Source organism: Melozone crissalis, unplaced genomic scaffold (assembly GCF_028551555.1).
Source record: "Melozone crissalis strain CALT ecotype California unplaced genomic scaffold, PUWL_Pcris_2 ptg000027l_1, whole genome shotgun sequence".
Classification (NCBI taxonomy): domain Eukaryota; kingdom Metazoa; phylum Chordata; class Aves; order Passeriformes; family Passerellidae; genus Melozone; species Melozone crissalis.
In genome coordinates, this window is record NW_026535805.1 from 38,510,682 (window position 1) to 38,532,998 (window position 22,317).

General features: G+C 41.3%; 1 protein-coding gene across 1 annotated transcript; it reads left to right on the plus strand.

Annotated features, from left to right (window-relative positions):
* Positions 1-102: 102 nt before the first annotated feature.
* RMND1 (required for meiotic nuclear division 1 homolog) lies at positions 103-22,171 on the plus strand (the record flags this gene model as incomplete). The annotated part of the gene is made up of 12 exons (XM_054279034.1): positions 103-190; positions 2,839-3,353; positions 7,590-7,698; positions 10,572-10,647; positions 10,995-11,034; positions 14,011-14,111; positions 15,353-15,459; positions 17,484-17,548; positions 18,415-18,491; positions 19,585-19,705; positions 20,398-20,514; positions 20,748-22,171. Coding segments are annotated over 12 exons (1,449 nt in total), but the record flags the coding sequence as incomplete, so codon positions are not given.
* Positions 22,172-22,317: the final 146 nt, after the last annotated feature.

Here is a 22,317-nt window from a genome sequence, read left to right on the forward strand (position 1 = left end):
TGCCCCTGCCCCTGCCCCCTCCCGGAAGCGGCCCCGAGCGGCAGCCGGACGTTATTGGCGCGCGGGCCGCGCCCCGCCGCGCGGCGACGGACGGGCGGGGCGTGTCGGCCCGCGCGTCCTGGCGGGGCCCGGCGAGCGGTGGGCGGGGCCGCGGCTCGCGCGGCGGAGAGCGGCGCGCCCCCTCCCCCAGGTCAGTGCTGGCGCGCGGCGGCGGCGGGAACCGCCTCGCCCCTCCCGCCGCGGCGGCGGCGGCGGGCGCGCGCGCGGGGCGGGGGAAGGGAGGGGAAGGGGGGCCGGGCCGGGCCGGCGGCGCAGCGGGTGCCCTTGGCGGCCCCCGCGCCGGCCGGAGCTGCGGCGCAGCCCGCAGTGCGGCAAGGGAGCGGGGCGCAGCCCCTCCTGGGACAATCCCGGGGCCGCGGGGCCTGCCGCAGCGCCCGCGGGAGGGCTGTGGGCGAGGCGAGACGGCCTCGCCCGTCCTTCCCGACACCTCCGGCGGTGCCGCGGCCGGGAGGGCCCCGCTCCGTTCCTCGCGAGGAGGGCGCAGTTTCGGGGCGAGTGCGAGCTCCGTCCGTGGATGTAAGGGGCGATTCCCAGCCCCGTGCCTCCCCCCACCCAGGATGCCGTTGTGTCGGCCGGAGCGGGGCGGCTGCCGGACGGCCGCCCCGCCACCCCCCGTGTTCGGGTGTCACCGCTCGGAGGTGACGCAGCACCGGTGGAGGCCGCGGGCCGGGGGTGGGGGGGGCCCGGACCCCGCGCGCTGGCGGCGCTCCCTTCCGCGCCCGCCAGGGGCACTCGTGAGTCGCGCGGGGCGGGGGCGGCCCCGGCGGCCTTGCTGGGCCCGCGCGGGCGGGGCGGCCTCGCCTTCCGATTGGTCGGCTTGCTGCCCGCTGTGCCCGCCCCCCCGGCACGCAGCCAATAGGAGCGGAGCCGTGGCGCCGCTGGCTCCCTTCCCCCCGCTTGCCGCAGGGGCGGTGCGGGCGCTGTTTGCCTTGGAGCCAAGGGCGGCAGGGAAGGGGCGGAGTGTCCCCGGCATCCGGGGCTGCCGGGCCCCGAGGGCAGCCTGGAGGCGTCCGGACTGCGTGGGCCGGGCGGAGCTCGCGGGCCGGTCTGTGCCGGTCCGGTCCAGTCAGCCCGCCGGCGGAGCGGGCCCGCCCTGCCCGTATATGTCGGTGGCTGTGCCGCAGCAAGCCGGGCCTCCCGGCCGAGGAGGCGGCGGGCGTGGCTAAAGTGCCGTGTGCTGAAGAGACGTTGGAAAATAAATCCCAGTTCCGTGCCGGCTGCTCGGAGGTGGCGCCTCCTGCCCTGTTGTGGTCGCCCTTAGTCCCGCTTTCCTCTTGGATTCCTGTGTTCCGCTCCTCCTGGCTTGGCGCCTCTGGTGCCGCAGGTCTGGTGCTCAGGCCCCTCGATGGAATTCGGTCTATATGATCTCTCTTTCCTTGCAACTTACTGTAAGCCTGTACAGTTGAAAAATCATTCCTGGCATTACTGACCCGGGATGAGGTTTTGTTGGCTAGGAACGCCAACAAAACCATTTTTAATCTCTTTCTGCCACTTACCACACACTACTGGAGACTTTACCCCTTGCGCCACCTCTCCACCACCTGCGTTGCAGTTGCTGAGTTTCTCTCAGCTCTTTTTTTATCCAGGAGGTATCAGGCCTTTTAAAAGGTAAATATGCCTTGTCCTGGACAGCATTGCTTTTTAAATACAGAACAACTTTAAAATTAAAATAATATTTTATCCCAGTAAGTATTCCAATAACGGGCTTCTAAATTCGGCAAAAAGGTACAAGGAAGAGCACGAAAAACAAAGTTAAGCCCAATATCAGTTCATCAGGGTATCCTTGTCAGGATGGCTTGTTCCACAGCACACAGTATGATTTGCTCTTTAAATAAAATGTTTATTTGAACTATTATGTTAAATGTATTTTTAGTATTAAAGATCCTCCTTCAGTTTTTCAAAACTATTCTAAAATGGGCAGTTTTTTGAACTAGGCAGCTTGAGGACATTTTGTTAATGACTTGCTGAGGATGGATTTTGTGTTGTAAAGGAAATGTTCTTAAGAAAGCCAGACGAGGGTAGGGACTCGTCACTAGCTTTTTCAGCAAACGAAACACATCCACTGCAGTATTGAGTCTGTGAATATTTTTATTTTATTAGCTCACACAATGTAGTGCAAATATAGAAGGGTTGCTCTTAGTCTGAGCTGCCTGCACAAGGTCACCGTTGTGTTTCAGGCGGCAGGGTGGCTCTGCCGGCAGGCCTGGTGGTCCCTGCAGCACCAGGGTGTACTGGCAGGAGCAAGGCAGTGAGTCGGCTCCATTCTCTGTCCTGTGGTCAGGACAGATGGCTGGGGCTGGATCTCGGCTGGTCGTGGCACAGCAGCTGGAGCTGGGGCTGAGCAGTGTGTGTGTTCTGCAGGTGACATTCCCCTACAACCACGTAGTAATCTGATTGCTGCTTTTATTATGTGTCACAGTGATTCACAGCGTCTGCCGTTCTCTTTAACGTGTGTGCTTGCTTGCTCACAAGCAGTGGAGTTACTGAAAGTGCAGGCTGCTGCACAGAATGAGCAGCCAGAGGAAAAGATGCCCTCTTGCATATTGATACAGCAGCCAGTTCTATTTTTTCACCACTTGTAGCGAGCACACAGATGTGTTTTGATCTTAAAGTGTTTCCGTAGGATCAAAAAAATCTTTTTATTCCCACCAGTGTCGTGTGCTGAGGAGTTCTAACACATGCAAGAGTAGTATGGACCACCTTTTAGATAAGAGGGAAATAATTTTATTTCTTTCCAAAATGTTGATGGATTATTTTGTTTGTTTGTTTTAAATACAGTTCAGAGAGAAGAAATGAGACTGAAACTTCTGCACCTTCAGATGAGATCTTTCCACGCTTTAACAACAATATGCCAATCCCAAAGCTTTAACAAAACTGGATGCCTGCTATTAAAGCTGGATAATGAAGTTGAAAGAGCAGCTCACAGAACAGCAAAATCTTGGGATTTGTGTGCACTGAAACCTGCGTTCCCTTGGTTGACAAGTCAATGTGTGCGACTCAGGAACCAGCATTTTGTCCAAGGATTTCTGTCCACTTTGGAAAGAAATGTTTATTGTCAGCGTGGGGAGGATTTTTTCTCATCCTGGAGACGTTTGGGGGTGACAATGATGGAAAACTACAAGCTCAATACAGAGTGGATCAAAAAGCTTAGGAACACGTCATCAAGATTTTATGCAGTTGTGTCAGCTGGTAAAACTGTCCCCAAAGCCAGTAACCAGCCAGTCAAGAGGCCACCAAAGGCACCGAGGACCAAGCAGCCATCCAGAGCGAACCTGCCGCTCTCTGACATGGAGGTGAAGTATAACATTTACCGTCTATGTGACATTGAGGGACTGCATCAGTTTAATTTCCATTCAGATTTGGGTTTAGATGAACATTTTAATGAAATAAACATAATTAGTTGGTGAGAAAGACTTCATTATTTACACTAGTGTTGGAGCTTTGTAAATAGAAGCAAGCTTGATAGAAATTGGCATGTTTGGTATTTTGAAGGTAAAATGGAAGTTTATTTGCAATGTGTTAACAAAAGTATAGGGAAGATGAGTGGTTTACTATAAAGTGGAAAGGTGAAGTGCATTAAAAATAGTTTTGACCAGTGCTTTCAAATGACATTTTCCATTGAGAAACAAAGTCTAGCTGTCGGAATAATTTAACTTTTTCTACATCTCTTTGCTTTTCCACATCTACCCAGTTTTAAGGTTTCATTCAAACAGAAATAAAAGTGAAAGTCAATAGTATAAAGCTTATATTCAAATTAAGTTTCAGATGGGTAGTGAATGTTCAAGTGTAGCCTGTGTTACCTGAGAAAGATCATTCCATGTGTAGAAATAGCACCTTGATTATCAGACTCTGATGTCTACAGAGGAAATGCAGCAACACACTGTTCAATACTGTGAGGTACAATGAGGAAGAACAGTGCATATTTGTAGCCAGCTCTCCTTAAGATAGTTCTTAGCCAAGCCAGGCCTTAAGTACACTTGAATATAGGATTCCCATGGTGAATCCTGGTGTCAGATGTGTTACTGTTTTCATCAGGCTAAAACAACTGAGTTTCAGGGTATTGTTAGTAAAGTAGTATGATAGGTGAGACTAAAACAAGGACTGTGTCTTTAGAAATAGTTTCCACGTTGCAAAGTATATCTGTTACATGATCTACTGAATGTGAGCAGAGAAAAATTTTAGTGCTTGCCTTCTCATATCTAAGCTTATGATGAGTATTTTGTGGGATAAGCAGGTGCATACCATAGTGTAACATAAAAAGATAGTTATAAACAATTTAGTTCCCACTAATATTTTCATGTTGCTTTGGAAGAGGAAAGTGAAAAATATTAGTCCTGGAACACTATGTAATGCTTCCAGCTTTTTAGTCATGGTATAACATTACATTCAGGGTTTGTTTCTCCTTGGTTTTGGGTGAGGTGACAGCATTTTTGAGGCTTTTAAATGACAGCATAGAATGCAGTTTCTTTGTTTGACATCTTCATATATATGTGCAAGGAACAGGCAGTGCTATTTTTACTGTTTTCCATTGTGAAGAAATGGAGAAAATACTGCCTGATGCACTGAAATAATAATATACTTCCTGAGGAGACTTTTGCATGGCAAAATGCTGGGCCAGAAATTACCTCTACTGTTGCAGGCCCTAGCACCAAGGCCATTGCCTTAGGGACATCTCCTTCCCATCTTTTCCTGCCTCTGGAGACAGCAGTTGCAGGCCCATGCTGAGGCTCTCAGTGTGAGCACCCTGAGGATCAGTGGTGTTTTCCCTCTGGGAGGGCCTGACAGCTGACACCTTTCTTTTGCAGAGCACTTGGTGAGTGAGGTCCTTCCCACCCTCCCCAGCACTGGTCTCCATGTGTTTTACAGAGTGCAGGGCACCAGCAGTGGTAAATTGTTGTACAGCCAGTTTTTCAGGGCAGATAGAGGATTTTCTTGGAAGCAGTTAAGTGGTTTAGTCAGACCATCAGTGAGTGGTACCACTGCTTGGGTAACCTGGTACGATCTGATGGCAGGAAAAGCCTCTGAGCTCACTCTTAATGCTACAGCCATCTAGCATAGAAATAGTTTGAAATTCAGGCATAGACACAGTATTTACCACATTTAGATAAAGATTGATTCCTGTGGTGATATGAGGACTAAAGTTCATCCTACAGGTTTTCTTTCTTAAATGTTTTTGTATGCTAAAATTGGAAGAGATGGACTAAGGGGAGTTATGATTCCATGAGCCTGTACAGTTGTTGGGGGTAGGATGATACAGAAAATGAGTTGTCAAGGTACTTAGCTATCCTTAGGAGCAGCCAGCCTGTGTGCTGCTCTGAATAGAATCACAATAATGCCTGAGGCAGAAAGGAGAAGGGGGTGAGTAGCTCACGTTCCTTTCTAGCACCAGTACAGGTGCTGTATTCTGGGGTTTTTGAAGTTTGCAGGTGAAAGTGATGTAGCAGAAAACATGGCATTAAGGTTGATTAGCCAGTTAACACATCTATTTTAGGATTAACTGTGTCACTGATTAGAGTAGATTTTTTGTCCACCAGCACACATGGACACGTATTTTAGGTGTCTTAATTACAAATTATGCCTAAGCCAAATGTTCTCTATCAAACAAGATTTTTGTAAATATGTAAGTGAAACAGTACATTGTAAAAAAAAAAAAATCCCCAAACCTGAAAGTAGTTCATATCCAAAGTGCTTTTTCAGGCACGTAGCTAAATGGAAAACCTCTGGTTGTAACTAAATGAGAAATGTAACCATTGAAACTAAAATTGCAACTGTAAGACAGAAAGTCAATCCTTTATTGCCTTGAAATGACGAATTGCCCAAGTAATACACTGCAAAACACAGAGCAGGATAGAGGTTTTCAGATTGTATACTGACTACAAAATGAGAATTTGCTCCCTTAACTCTTGACAGAAGTGTTTCATGGCAGAGCATGCATACTTATCATAACAGGAGCTTTTTGGAAGAATCTTCAGATTCAGATGTATAACTGGCACTGGTGATTTAGTGATTGAGAATGGATTTATGCAGTTGAAATTATGATAATGAAATGATACTTTGAGGGAACTGAAAGCAGAGTTCTGTTCCACCGTTAGTTCAACCTTCTAGCACAGTTATGGGAATATGCCTACAAAATTGCTCTCTGAATATTATAATTACTTTGGAAGCTTATTTTCTGCTAGTGGTTGCTGAATTAAGATGATATGTAAGCAAAGCTTTGGCTGTGATGGTAGAATGTTGACATTAAAAAAGAAAAGTTCAAATGTGAGGTGGTGATTCTAATGATTGCTGACAGGCCCCCCGCAGGGAGCAGAGCCCCTCTTGGAGCCTTGCTATCTGACAGTGTATGAGTGCTGCAAGAATGTAACTTGTATTTTACATTCAAGTGTATTGTGGACCTAAATGCCTGCAGATGAGCACAGTTCTTTTGTTCATTTGTTGTTAGTTACATCTCCATTTGTATTAGTTACAAAAAGCTGGGAAGTGACTGATCCACAGTGAGACATTGCTTTCTGGACGTTTTCCACTACATTGTACTGAAAAACAATTTTGTAGGTCATACATGGTATCAGAACAAAGAAATACACTTCAGATGAGTAGTAGAATTTGCAAATCAGTGTGTTGTGACTTGTTTGATTAATCACGAAAATCTCACATCTCCTTGCAAGTCAGTATCATTTTTCCATTTACTTCTTTGAATAGGACATTTTAGTTGTTTAGGTTGTGGGATATTGGGACAAGCTGGCCATGTGTGCTGTTCCCCTGCTGTGAGTGCAGGATGCAGCTCGGGGCAGGCAGGGACGCTGGAGCTGTGCAGCGCCTGCAGCTGGCCCCGAAGGTCGGTAACTCTCTGTGCTGCAGCGGCTCAGCCCGGGCAGTGGCTTGGTGCATGGCAGGGCACAGCGTTTGTGTTTGGAGCTTCTGCCCGATAAACACACTGGGGTACTCAAACTCCATTTATCTTTACAACAGTGCTAACAACACAGGGATGTTTTCCTTATTGCTGAGTAGGGTTTGCACAGAGCCAAGGCCTTTTGTGCCTCACCCCACTAGCGAGGAGGCTGAGCGTGCACAGGGTGCTGGGAGGGGACACAGCCAGGACAGCTGACCCTAAAGGATTTTCACGGTGTTTTAACTCTGTCAGGGGGTGTCCTGCCTCTGGATTCAGTGGTCAGCCAAGTGTGTCATAAGCTGTGGGATGGGAAAGCAGCAAGTGCAGCTCTACTGTTCAAGTATTTGATTGGCTTTCAAGGAAGAGGAGTTGTCTTTGAGGCTCTGTCATAGAGATGTTGTTGTGACTTCACTCATGCCACCTGACTTGTCTTCAGTGTGTGATTTGCTTTCCCAGTTAACAACTGGGAAAGTAGTATTTGTTAGTATATGTATACCAGGTAGAAATCATGGCAATGATACCACAGAACAATGCATAAATGAAAATTGTCACTCTCTTAAAAAAGTCGAAGCAAACAGTTGTCTTATTACCATCTTGCTTCAGCGTTGCCCTAACTCAAATCTCTGTTCCTTTGGCACAGAATCTGATGCAGTGCACAGCCTTTGCAACAGCAGATGAGTATCATCTTGGTAATCTGTGTCATGACCTGACTTCACATGGATATGTTGAAATAACAAGTTTGCCTAGAGGTAGATTTTTGAAACATATTACATGCAATGTTATATCTGGGGAAATAAAATATGGGTGAGGGATATAATTTTTGTAACTTTATATATTCTTATTCTGATAATATCCTGGAATATATCATACTGCCTGTAAAATTATTGCTTTGCTTTAAGATTCTATTTACCTAAAAGTCCCCACAACAAAACCTTTCAGAACAACAGTGTGAGTAGCTCTTGCTCTTATCCTGTGATACTTTTTCCCAACATTACAATTACATTAGAAGTATAGAAAAATTACATGCATGCATAAGAAATAACTTCAGAAATTGACTGATACAGAGAATTTGTACAGAAATTCACTAACTGAGTGTTAGTTTTTGAATGTTTTATTTTAATTAATCCTTCAGTAGTGAGGTAGTGCAGAACATCAGCTGTCAAAACAATTCTGTAGTTTGAAGTGTTGCAACTTCTTTCTGTACCTAGATTTCTATTAATGTAAATCAGAGTTGGAGAGGAAGGCTTGCAAGAGAGAATCTTGCTGACTTAGTGAAATGAAAAAGATACACACATAAGTGTTTAGTTCTAGTAAAGAGAATGCTGTTGATACTTCTTTATTGGGCCAAGTATATCCTGGCAATTGTTGAATGCTACACTTAGGCTTCAGCAAAATAATTGATTCTGGTTTCTATATGAAATATCTCTGCAGACTTGGGAAGGTATGGCTTGGAAATAGCTGCAGTATACTACAAAAGAAAAACAAATTGATCTTATTATAGCTTAAGGAACCTTATGCCCTGGAACAGCTCTGATTTTCATATGTCAATAGTAGAATACCTTTTCTTCTTCCTTTGAAAGAACAGATTATATGCAGCTAGGAGAAGCACTGGCAGTTCATGGGCATTTCAGTAGGGGTTATCAGGAGCCTGTCTGCCTCTCAAATAATAATCTAAGTGCAGTGATACTCCAGTGGGTCTCTTTCAAGCACGAGACTTACTAATGACTGTCTTGTTCAGAAAGATGAACATGAAAGACAATATCCACTAGAATATAGACTTCATGTTTCTTTGTATTGAAACTAACCCTGATTTCACAGCTTCGGGATAGAAACTTTGTACAACCCTCAGCATGACTGTGAATTAAACGTTACTGCTGACAGTTTTACCCTGGGAGTGTCAGTTTTGCCAATTCCTTTTATTTCTTCATGGTGTTTTTGACTCATGAGTACTGTTTATCAAAGGTTTGGAGGAAGTAATGATGAAAGGATATTGGATTGTGCCAGCAGATCTGAAGTGTTGTGATGGTTGGCATGTGCATGTAGCAGTGGTTGGTTACCAAGCCAAACACTGAATTTGAGAGAATAATTTTTAAAAATATTTCCACATAGAAATCTAAAACAGCAGTTATGGTGTGATATTGTTGCTTTGTAGTGTTTTTCCAAAGCATTATTCTTGGTTTTGACCTCTTTAAAAACATTTTAGAGGCAGATCCTGCACCTCCACTTAAAGTAGACCAAATTCTCTTCAACTGTGTGTGTTTTGGCTGGAGTGGATAAATAAAGATATGGCTGGTATTTGAAAAGGCAAATGAGAAAATGTAGACAAATGTTACTTCCATGATGAACTCAAACTTCACACCTAAAATCCTTCTAGTTATTCATCCAATTATGTGTTTCTGAACTGGACTAGCAAGTGGAAGCAAAGTCTTTAAGGGCTCATTCAGACCAACCACGGGGTCCCAGTTCAGATATTAGCAAAAAGGTATCTGGTACTTGGTCGTGTCTCTCTGCTGCCTCAGTCTACCTGCCCTCTATGGCCTGAGCAGTAAAGGTAGAATTTGTACACAAGCAGAAGTAACAACTTTTGATACTACATCACTTGACTTGTGATTTTCCTGAAAAGGCATTTAAATTTTTAAGGCTTAGCTGTTAGGCCCTGCAAATTCTTTGTTAGGTCTTGCAAAATCTTAAATAGAAGTAGGGGACTTTCCTGGTCTAGCTTCCACTAGTGCTGCAACAAAACAAGTCATGCTGGTTTGAAACCACATCAGGACTTACAAAACTGCATCTGTATTAGTGAGTGGCACAGTGGAGAAGATTTGTAGAAGAAGAATCAAACCCCTATTTTGAGAACTCAGCAACCTCATTTTGTAAGTTTGGAGATATTCTACTTGGACTAGCTCTGGTCTAATCCTTTGTAACAAATGCCCCATTTAGTGGTTGGAGTACCACAGCAGCATTTTTTTTATCTTCTCTTTCATTTTATTTTAATGCAAAAGCCCTCACATTTTATGTATTGTTGTGCAGTGCACATCAGAAGTGTGGTAAGGGAGAGTGGGTGGAAGATTTATTTCAAAAGCACACTTCTGATGTGCAGGGAAATGCAGGTGTAGGCTCTCCTGTCTTGGGGGTACACTCTTTCAAGTTTCTGACTGGCAAAGCCAAGTCAGCACAATTTGAGTGCAGATTAATCCTTTAGTGTATAGAAATGAAGAGCTTCCAGGCAAGCAGATTTGACTCTTAATTTCCCTGCAACTGTGCAAAACTTCCACAGTTCTCTCATTGTATGTCCATTTCTGTGTTCTGTTCCTGGTTATTTACAATGTCTGCATCAGTTTTCTCCTAAGTCTTTTGTTCTTCAAGGCTTCTATCTTTCACTAGCTGGAGATTCTGGTGAGGTTCCCAGCAGAGGCTCAGTCGATCTAGAATGTGTTCCCCAGTTCAGAGAAGCAGTGTAGTTTGATATTGTAGTTGGTCCCTGGCAAGCATTTCTATCAGAAAAATAAAATGTGGAACTGGCTGATGTGTTAGTCTAACTGTTGAATTACATGCTTACAGCTATCAGCTGTCATGTTTAGAAGTTTGACTAAATAGTCTATTTTTTTCACTTATTTCAAACCAGATGCTGCAAATGTTTTGGTGGTCAGTACTGAGAAATCTGCAAAAGAAGATGATCCTGGCATGATTTTTTTCTTCAGGTAAGCAATAAATCATGCTCAAAATATTATGTCATTAATCCTAATGGTGTGAAGGAAGTAGTGCAGCTTGCTAGATCTTGCATCATATTACCTCATGAAACTCAAGGAATAACTGTCTAGTCAGAATGATTTTTAAAAAAATCAGAATTATTTAAATGATTGAAAAACACCTTCTCATGATTTTTCATTGAAGTCTGGCTAAAAAGCAACTAGTATGTAATTTCTCTGAACATAGTTTTAAGTTTCTTGATTCACAATGACAAAATCTGCCACTGTACAATTTGAGTATTCCATTAAAATACATTTAAAACAGTATGATTACACTCAGTTTTTCCTTGAATTCACAGGGAAGGGGCTGTTGTATTTTGGAATGTGGAAGAGAAAAGTGTAAGTAAAGTGAAACTTGGTTAAAACTGCATAAGCAAGTGTTTTGTCAGTCTCACAAAGCTCAGCATGCTAGAGGTTTGTTTGGGAGATTGATCTTTCTGTGAAGGAAAAAAGCTGATTGATTCTTCTCCAATGAGTGCAGGTTCTTGCCTGCTACTGCCCTCAAGTGTGTGGGCTGCTGATACATCACCTTTGAAATTCACCTACTTAAGACAAAAATCTGAAACCTTAATTTAGTGAGACTGACAAAAAGAATATTCTTGCAGTTCTACATCCTGAAAAAGTAGATCATAAAAATCTACCTGTGAATGATTGTTTGAAAAGCACTAATGTAACAGAAAGTATGTTAGAAGAAAAGGATTGTTCCATTCTATTCCATTTTAAGTCAGTTATTAAAGACTTATGTTTGTACAGCTTTGAAAGAAAAAAAAAAATAATTATAAGCAACTCATTAATACTGTCCTGTGTTTTTACCAGCCAGCAATTTTCCTGACGGAAGTTTTTTATTGATTGGTATAATTATTAAATGTGTTGCTGACATATTATATTTTGGTGATCTTTGCTGACCTAGAAGGGTATGCCAGAAGCATATCTATTCTAATGAATACATTTATAGTTATTTAATGTTTTAAATGTATTTTTATTACTGTGGTTAAGCTGGATTCTAGATACAAAAGTATTGACTTTATCTGTAGACAGACTATGTGAAATTAAATGATGCATTAAATAGATGATACTGAGATGCATTGAAGTTCACAGGAGGATTTTCACTGGGGTAAATGAAAACACAGAGCAGTTGTTTCCAGATGTGAACAATTTCTGGATTCTTCTGTTTCAGAATTGAAATGTTCCCGATTTCCTGTCTGTTTTGGGGGGTGTCAATGTATCAGGTGTCCTAAAAAAGATACCAGTTCTCCCTTGCCTGTTTGCATGCTATGGCTGTAACTACACTACTGGTTCACAAATATTACTGAAGACCAACTGCTTTAACTCCTGATGATCTTTGAGTTGAACACCTTAGCCCACCAGAGTACTCTGAAAATTCTTCTTTTGTTGTACAAGCTTAAATACCCTTGAAAATTTGAAACCTTGTTTTCCCGGTAAATACAAGCATCAGTAATTGGTCCCTTGCTAGCTTTATTTGTAAAAGAGGAGGAAAATGCCTCTTTCTGTTTATTGAAATCATAGTCAAAGCTTTAACTGCCAAACAAATTGCTCAAATACAGGAAGTGTTTTTATGGACATGCTTTAATGAACTGAAATGAAAGGAGAAAAATCTCAAACTGGTCTGTAGAACAGAAGCTGAAAGTAATTCAGTAGAACAGAATGTAGAGTGTCACTGCAAATGGACAAAAGTACCCCAAAATTACTAGTAGGAGAAAAAAAATGAAATTAACAGACATTTACCAGAAGAAGTAACAAATACAGACTGATCACAAAAAGAAACTTAAAACAAAAGAGCAATTTTAAATACCTGAGTAGGAAGGTTGCACAGCAGCTTCCTTACCAAAATAGCAAGGGCAAAAAGAAAAACCAGCTCAGAGGTTTTTTAAAAGGAAACTGTGTGACGCAAGTGCCCATAATAGCAAGAGTTTGCAGCTAGTGACTCCAGAACATCTCTTCTAATTAATTTTACTGTGTCACAGGTAGTCCCTTCTATAAAATTAGGCTGGGCCTAGAAGCAGTGTGAGGTTTGCAGTGCTGAACTGTCCCTGGACACTGCTGTTTTGCTGAGGTGACTGGCCTCAGAGCAGATGCTTCCTATGTTCTCACCCTTTTTTATCACAAGACTTGAATTGTATGGCGAGTCTTAGTCATGCTAATATTGAATTCAGGATTATGAAAGGAGCTGTTTCAGCTGTACAGTTAAGGGGTTTTTTCAGTGAAAAATGTTACTGTGTTACATAGACAGTATCACCAAAATTCTTGAAAGCAATGAAGAAAGCTAGCAGTGCAAAGAAAATCCCTCTTGCAGGTGATCCAACAGATTTTTTTAGAGCACTTAACCTGGAAAATATGCTTTATGAAAAATGTATAGGGTACGGTTTTGTGCTAAAAGATGAACTATGAGCTTTTATTTTAAAAGGAGAGTGCTTTTAAGTATGACTTAGTAGAAGATTGAACTCTAAAGAATTTAGGCATCAAAAGTGTTTTGTGGTTTTGTGGTTTGGTTTTTTATTGGCTGTTGTGTAGCTAAATGCCTTTTAAACACTCATAGGTGAGTGCTTTTTTTAGTTCAGAATTTGTTCTAATTGCAGATGATTTTTTTGAGGGGAGCCTTGTAGCATATAGAAAGGAACAAGGATGAGAGATCCTAAGTCAGATGTCAAGAGGAAAAAGTTTTGTGAGAGAAAATGGCCTTTCTTCCTGCATCAGGTTTTAGTGTGCTGGAGAATAAAGGAGCAGCGAGATTACTTCTGCAAGTAAAATTGCCCATTTAACCACTTACAGGGATGAACGTGGCAGCTGAAACAATTTTTCCAGATTTTTGTAGTGGTAAAGGGTTTCTGTAATATAACTGACCTCTGGTAGCTGAAACAAGACTACTGATTTAGCAGCAAACTAGTAATTTTATCAGAAACAACCACCTAATGTACTTCTCCTAAAGATTCATTCCCACACTCAGACATCTGCCAAAATCTAGTACCTCTCATTGTTACAATACTGAATACATCCATGTTGCCCTTACTGCTGCTGTGGTTAATCCTTACCCTGTTCCGTGTGTGCACATATAAAATGACATTTCAGTTTTCCCAGATTCCTTGCAGCTGTTTATAGCTACAAATTCTTCTCAAACCACAACTAGTTTCAGATGTAAACTATGTTAATAATAACTTCATTATTTAGCACATCTCTTCATTGTTAGGTAAATAACTTCAGCATGAAGGTTGCATTCATCAGCCCACCCTGTGCAAGTTCTTTGCAGAGTGATACTTTGCTGCATGGTAACTATTGCTGCAACTGTCTCCTTCTTAGATGAAGAATATCATGCGAGTGCTAGAGCAGCATGAAATTCAGCCATACGAAGTTGCACTGGTCCATTGGGAGAATGAAGAGCTGAACTATAGAATAGGAGAGTAAGTATCTTCAGGGTGGTCTGTGTATAAAAGCTAACAGACACCTAAACCAAACTCAAGCGAAAGTAATTCAGCTAGTAAAAATATACTTGTCCTTACTTTTTTTCCAAATGAATAAAATAAAGAAAGAAAACTATAAACTTGAGTGGATAAATGTTTCTGTCTTGGTAAACTTGCAAGTAGTGGCCTTTGTGATTTGCTTATATGATAGATCTTGTAAATAAGAAGCTCCCTGCCCACACAACTCTTCAGCAATCCCAAACAGAAATTATGTATGTCATATCAAATAAACTAACAAGCATTATTGAGATGAGTTTGATTTTAAAGAGGATGCTCTCTGTAAGCTTTCATCATGTCCTTGAGATTCATATACAAAGATGTAATTTCTGCAATTACTTCATTTAGTAGGAAAGTTACAGTTTGATTATTATGTAATGATAAACCTGGCAAGTTATCGCTCCTTGTTAAATTATGTTTTTTCATCATGGGAAGAAAACTATCTCTACAGAAATATTTCACAATGAAAATTATTTTATATATTATCTGTAATTTTCCAACAGCACCCAAAAGCAACCCCTAGACAGGACACTTTTAATAGGAGCTGAATGAATGATGCTCAGCTTATTTAAAGTAACTTGATAAGGAGACAGCTGTTTGGTTTTTCCTGACCATTTGAAAACTGCATGTACTATTTAGTTGTGTAATTTGTGATTCTTGACATGCTTCATTTCGCTTCTGTGTGTTTCATAGTGAGATTGACATGAAAAATTGAACAAGTCTTTTGTCCCCTTTTCTTTGTTCCTTGCCCCCCTATGCAATAGAGGTTTTAGGGAAAGCAGCATCATAGTGGGGAGGGAGTAAGATTGATAAGAGTGACAGCAGAAAGTGAAAACAGAAAGATAACAGAGGAGCTAAAGAGCAGGAGAGAGGCCAGCATCCTGCTTACTCTGAATAGTCTGTGTGTATGCAGCAATGCTACAGTTACCATCACAGCTTGCTGCACTTGCATTTACACCTAGAAAATTTGGCCATAATATTTGTCTTAGACCGAGGAACTAATTTTCAGTATGAATATTGTCAGGTTGAACGTGAGTAAAATGCAAGGATGGGGATGATACCATACAGACATGGCATGCCTTATCTAAATAAACAACTAGCCTTTCTTGCACTGTCAATTATTATTTAAATGTTCCTATGCTGGTGGCTCGATCAATGAAGATGCTTCAATCTTGTCTTAACAGAGGTCAGTCAAAGCTCCATAAAGGACAAATCTTGTTAAATTCTGAGCTGGATAGTGATGAAGTTGTTCTGCAGAAATTTGCCTTTTCAAATGCTCTTTGTCTTTCTGGTAAGTTAAAATTGTTCATACTATGTAGTCTATGCTACAGATTTTGTGAAATGTCATTATAAGTGGGACTTGTACAGTGACAGGCTGGAAAAAGCTTGGTATCTGGTTTAGACAAACTTTGTAAAGAGTGATTGTGCTTCAGATTGAGAGGATTTGTTTTCAATGCTTTTACCATGTTTTCTGTAAATTGGAATTGCTTTATTGAATGGAAACCTTTTTAAAGCTGAACAAAGCACATTAACAAACATGTTTTGCAAAAGATATATGTTCTACTGAGCATCCTGTTCCCCACCTTTGAGAACTATCCTAGGATAACAATGAGTGTAGAGGTCACTACTAGAAACCTCTCAGTAATCTTGAGTTATTCATACTGACATCATTTCCTCTGACAGAAAAAGCTAGTTGCCAGCTAAAGAAGTGATACAGGGCAGCTATTCCCAGCTGGGGAGGTGTATCAGTAACACATATGTGGACCAGAGTCACAGATAATGTTTTGCAGGCTTATTAGCCATGGTGGCAGACAGTGGGAGGCACTGTGAAGAAATCAGGTTCACCAGTCATCCTGCTGCTTGAGCAAATAACACCTGTCTACTGCTTCAGACCTTGAATGATGGAGGGAGTGGGAGTTAGGAACCAGCAGCAGTAAGGCTGTCCTCAAAAAGGCCTTTTAAGGGAAGTCTGGTCTGTCTACTTCTACTGCCTTTAGGGTAAATTCCAGGATTCCAGTAGTATTTTGGGGAAGTGCACCTGTACACAGGAGAGAAACAGAATGCACATTTTTGAAGTGCTACACCATTTCATCAAGGAGTGCAGTGTAAGTAAGTGGTTCTCAACTGTTGAAGGAAAAGCTGTTGAGAAAAAAGCATATTGTTCTCTATAGTTTTCTTATTCACAAAGGCACTGTATGGAAGGGTAGTGCTTCCTAAATGGGAGCAAGGGATTTATTCCCAGGAGATAATGTTCAGTAAAAATAAAGGATGCAAGTATAGTCCCTAGTCAGAATGGCAGAAAGCAGCCTCTGTCAAGTAACAGGTGACAGATGAAATGCTTACTGGCTGTTGTTTTTTTCAAGGGCTAAATTTGAAGTAATTTAAGTCAGTGACTTGGATTAGGCCTTTGTATTCAAAAGATGAGTGTGCAAAATGTTCAGCATTGGGTTTACTGGCAGTGTCCTAGCCAGATGATACTATTGATTACTACCACAGAAGAGTTCATTTTGACAATTAAATCTTGATTCCTTGATTAATTTTATCAGATTGAATGAGGTTAAGTTTTGATCTGTTGCTACTTCTTTCTTGTCTGGGAATCTGTGGACTAAAGAACAAGGCCCAAGTTATATTATCATCTTGCAGAAACATTTTACTAGGTTCAAGCTGAGGCATAGCAGAATTTGTGTTGCCAGTGCCAGTGCTGAACTCAAGCTTCCATAGAACAGAAGGTAGTATCTTCAGTAACAGTACGCTCACCTAAAAACAAAGTGGGAGATTGCTCAGGTTTGGATTGAGCTTCAACAGGAACAGGTGGTATGTCCATACAAGCTAACTCTGGCTGGAGCACAGTGCATCAATACTGCACAAATGGAGAACGAGAGCTGTGCAGGACACTGGAAATGCGGCGGAGGCTCTTGAGGTGCCACATGAAGTCAGCCTGACGCCAGCATAGCTCATTATCTCCAGCCTCCTTGGAATGTAATTTGCAGAGGGCTCACACATCCAGTAGAGCACTTGGGCACACAACTTGTGAGCTGAAGCAGAAACTCTCCAGGATCTGAGCTGATCACTTGGAGAAGAAAGCTATGCTCATGGTGAAGCTGGTTCTGTGTGCAGAGCTGTGTCAGTGCCCAGCCCAGATCTGCCCACTGGTACATGAACGGTGATTGTGTGGTACAAATTGTAACTTGCTGCAAATAATGTCTGTAAGCATCGACATGTCCTGAAGCAGCCTGTTGGCAGATGTAAAGGTAGAATTACTTGAAAGCATATGTACTTCTCACAGTCTTCTGCTTTGTTGTCTCTGTGTTGCAGTGAAGCTAGCTATTTGGGAATCATTACTGGATAACTTTGTGGAATCTATCCAGTCAATTCCTGAGGTGAGGTCTTGTTCCCCTCCTTTTCTCCTGTGTTTTGTAACAAATCAGTCCATATGTAGCTGAGGATAGGGAAAAAGCAATTGAATGTTGAACACATTTGATCGTAAATCCGTCAGTGTAGAGAAGCTCAGAACACCTGCAGAGGGGTTGGACAAGAAGTCATCAGCCTTTAAAGGGCTGGGAGTTCGGTTCTGCATTGTAATAATGTTTCCTATGTTGTGCCACTGTCACTTACTACTGGTGAAATGTATGTGTAACAGGATAAGCAGCAGTTAAAAATCTGGCCAAACACAGAGTGTGCTAACTTGGGCTGAAAACAATGTGCTTTGACTTGAACATAATGAAGAGTTTGAGTGAATTACTTAAAAGTTTTTCATGAGACGTAATTACAGTACAAAGCTCACATAATGTTGTATATAAAATTGAGATTTGTAGGGTTTAAAAGAGAAAACGTTTGGTTTATTACTTTTATATGAAGGAAATAAATGGTAATACATTGATTGTTATAAGGAGAAAGTCTATTAAAAGGCTAAGGAGTGGCAAGGTAAAAGAACACTGTCATGACTTTAAAATAAAAAAAGCAGGAAGGAAGAACAAATCATCTCTTGTTCAGGAAATCACTTACAGAAAAATGCCCCAGTATTTCTGTAGCTACTGATGACGTACTCAATGATTTATTGAGAAGCCTGGATAAACCAGTTGCACGGTGATATTCTTAGAAAGCTAGAGAAGCAAGGCACTAAGCAAACAAAACTGTTAGTAAGTACAGTGTGCATTCTAAGATACTTCAGGCTATAAAACTGTGGACTTCTTAACTACAAGTACATGTTACTTGATCAAGCAGTGAAGAACTTCCTACTTTTCAGATTCTAAAGTCCCGAAGGAAGGTAAAACTCTCTCATGCAGATGTGATGCAGAAAATTGGAGAACTCTTTGCACTAAGGTAAATTCTTTGGTTACACCCAAGACATTGTATTACACAGAATGTAAAAGTTACATTGTGCAATGTACAAAGAGAAGAATACACACTAAGTAGAGCAGGATGAGACAGGGTGGGAGAATTCCTTATTTTGACTGGAGTCTGTGTGCTGTTGACATTAGTAAGGGGACCCATTGGTTCACCACTCACTGACATTTCAACTGCAGGCATTAAGTAGGCAGTATATCATAAATGACCAAATACCACACCCTTTTCCTTTCCATGTATTTACATGCTGTAAATACAGTATCTACTGTTTAAACTAGTAATTACAGTAGATACTGTATTTATAGCATGTAAAGGATACCAGGAGAAAGGTGGGTAGGTGTAGAACTGTTAACTACAGCCTAGAGTCAGTAAATATCTTTTGAGTTCTGTTCTTCCCTTGACTTACTCAGAAACCACTGCTAAGTCATTGTATTTAATGTTTTTTCATCCCTCAAGTGAAATTCGGTCTTTGACAATACAGACCATTACACACTCAAAAAATAAAAAGGAAGAAATCCCACCAAAATCTCCAAGTTAAAAAAAAATTCCTGTTTCAAACGCTGGGGTACTTGAAGGATTGATCAGTAATCAACAGTGACATTCCAGGTATCCAAAGGTTTGTTAGCAATACTTTGAAGGCAGGAGATTCTAGCTTTCAGCCTTTATGATGCTTAGACCATTGCCTGATTCTGAGGGGTCAGCATGCAGTACCAGTCACATTTAGGAGTTCTGTATTGTTGCTTCAGTGAGCCCCAGCATAGTCAGGGACCTCTCTACAGGTATCGAAAATTAAGGAAGGTGACAGGTTGAGGAGGCAATGATGGCATAAGGAAAAAGTGATTAATGTTCAAAAGAGTTCCACAGTAGAGTATTTGCAGAAAAGTTTCAGGAGATGTGACCAATTTTAAATAATCATTCCAATTGTATTTTTACTATTGAAAGGAGATTCTTTTCATACTGTATGTAGAATTACAGGAAAATTTTCTTATTTCATTTAACTGCATGTAAATATTTGCTCCTATATTCACCACGAGGAAGACTGAACTACAGTAGTGCCCATTCTTTTTAGACACCGTATAAATCTGAGCTCAGACCTGCTAATAACACCAGACTTCTACTGGGATAGAGAAAAACTGGAAGAGCTTTATGACAAGACTTGCCAGTTTCTCAACATTAATCGCAGAGTTAAGGTGAGGGTTTTATTGTTGTTTGAATCATCCATGCTCAGATCAGTTGTCTTTGGCTCAGCAGGGTCACAGATTGCTCTGTGAATGTGCTTTCTTTGCAGAAAGTGAATAAATAATAAGGTATTATTTACTCTCCCCTTTTCCAGGTGTTATTAGCCCACTCCCACCTTACCTGGTTTAGGTTAACCTGCCTCACATAAATGAATTATTTCCTGGGCCACTAAGTTAGGCTTTAAATAGAAGAACTGAGAAGTGGATTGTTCTTACTGACATGATCATTCACATCAGTTCTTGAAGGGTGACATAATGTTTACTGCTGAACCAGAATAAGAAGCATGAAAACTACCTCTCCTGGTGGTACAGCAATCATAAATACTCAATTTTGAGGCATTCCAGAAAGCTGTATCTTCTTTTGCTTATGACTGTTTTCATGAGTAGGTATCACCCAGAAACACTTCAATACCTGTAGATGCATATCTAAATTTATATTCTTTTGGGGAACCCATTGAAATAACAGATTCATTTATACTGAACTGCTGTTGCTTGTGCATGTTGTCTTACGGAATTTTCTGTTCTATTCATTTTCTATTCTATTTTGCAGAGGTGTTAACCCCTTTCTAGTTCTGTGTTTCCCTATTTAGTGATCTGGTTCCATTTCTGAAGTCCAGATTTGTGATGTTTGTAATTGCTTGCAGGTAATGAATGAAAAGCTCCAGCACTGCATGGAGCTGACAGACCTAATGCGAAATCACCTGAATGAAAAGCACGCGCTGCGCCTTGAGTGGATGATAGTAATACTGATCACCATAGAGGTTGGTGGGCCTTTCTTCAGTATTAAGGACATAATAACAAGTGCAATTTCTATACTTCATACTTTGAGAAATAAGATTACTGTATTAATGTGATGTACACAGGGATTAGTGTTTGTTCTTTGCAACTTTCAAAGTGCAGCTACAGTTACTTTTCAGATTATCTGATTTATAGTGTAAAGTGGTTTAAAGGTTTTAAAATAAAAATTCACACCAATGTGTTTGCTGTTCCACAGGTTCTGTTTGAACTTGCAAGGGTAGTTTTCTGATGACAGAACAAACTCAGGAAGAAGAAAACAGACAAAACAATAGAAAAGACAAGACTTGGAAAATTCCGATCAGATGCTTCTGGAGAATGATGAAGTTGTGTCTCCTGATAAATCTCTAAATCTTCTGCTCAAATTAAGAAAAAAATTCAAATTAGTCTGTGAACATTATTCCCAGCCACTGTACTAATAATGTTAGAGAGGGCTTAACCTATGGATGAATCTCATGTGTGCTGACTGTATTTGGTGAGACTCTACATCTTTCTCCCTTAACAGTTAAAATGATGCTGAATAAATGGCTACTTTGTGTATTTCTGATAGATGTTTTCTCTCATGTTTACCAGCTCACTCTTGGAGAGCTGCAACACTGTCCCAAGCTTGGAGATGGCATTACCATTTGTTCTGGCATGATTTTAATATATGTGGCAGATATATTTAACGTTATGTTCCATCCCATCAGAAAGTGGTGTTTATACACTTGAATGGGTAGTACTATTTTCATTCTTTTTTTACATTTAGTATTCATTTAGAAGGGGAATCAGTTGATCCTAGAAGTCACAAGGACCTGTAGCAAAATGGTAAACTAAAGGAAGATTCACAGTATTTCTCTGTCCACCTTATCATGCTATCTGATTTTCATCAGTGTAAGTTGCAAGGAGTGAGTTAGCATAGGGTGAGATGTCTTAATTATCATCTAAGGTAAAAGTTTCTTCTTTTTTATTTTTAATCTGTTCCTAATCCACAGAGTGCTACTTGAGAGGATGAACCGATTTTTTTTCTGAGCAACTTCTTTTTCTAAATGTATTTTCAGAAACTGGTACACAACTGCTGTTTTATCACCTCTTTCAAATTCACTTTAGTCCAGTGTATTGAATAAGGAACAGAACCTAAAGATTCTGTTAAAAGTTCCCGGAGCATCGTTAACAAGCCATGATGACTAAATTCTGGCTAAAAATGCAACTACAGTTGCAGTAGCTTACTGTTCTCTGTTCACCTGAGGGAATTATTTCTCAGTGCAATACTGGACTCCTGTTGAATACATCAAATAGACACAATGGAGATAAAAATAAAGTCAGGCACAGCTAGCAAAAACATCTGACTACAAACCCATCCTTTTGCCATAAATTGCAATACAATGCCATGGGTGCCTCTGAAGAATCAGCCGCTGCTCTTAAGTGGAGGCTTTTACCACTGGAATCAGAACAGATTGTAACTGGAGGTCTTGGAATACCTCAAGTTCCTCTTCTCTGAACTGCTGAGAAGGTCTAAACAGTCAGGCCCTGCTCAGGGAAGTGAATTGGTCAGGACAGCAGGGTGACAAATACTTGTCACTGTGGAACTGCTCGGCATCCATAGCCTGACTTACACAGTGTTGTTGAGAAACAGAACATTACATCTTTAATGCAGCAGGAAAATTTAGCAAGCACTATGTTGCTTTCTAATGCAAGGCGAGGCGACTTGGTTTTGAGGAAACGGCACGGCGACTTAAACTCTCTAGGGTCACTCAGGCTAAGAACACAGGCAAGCATTAGTATGGTGG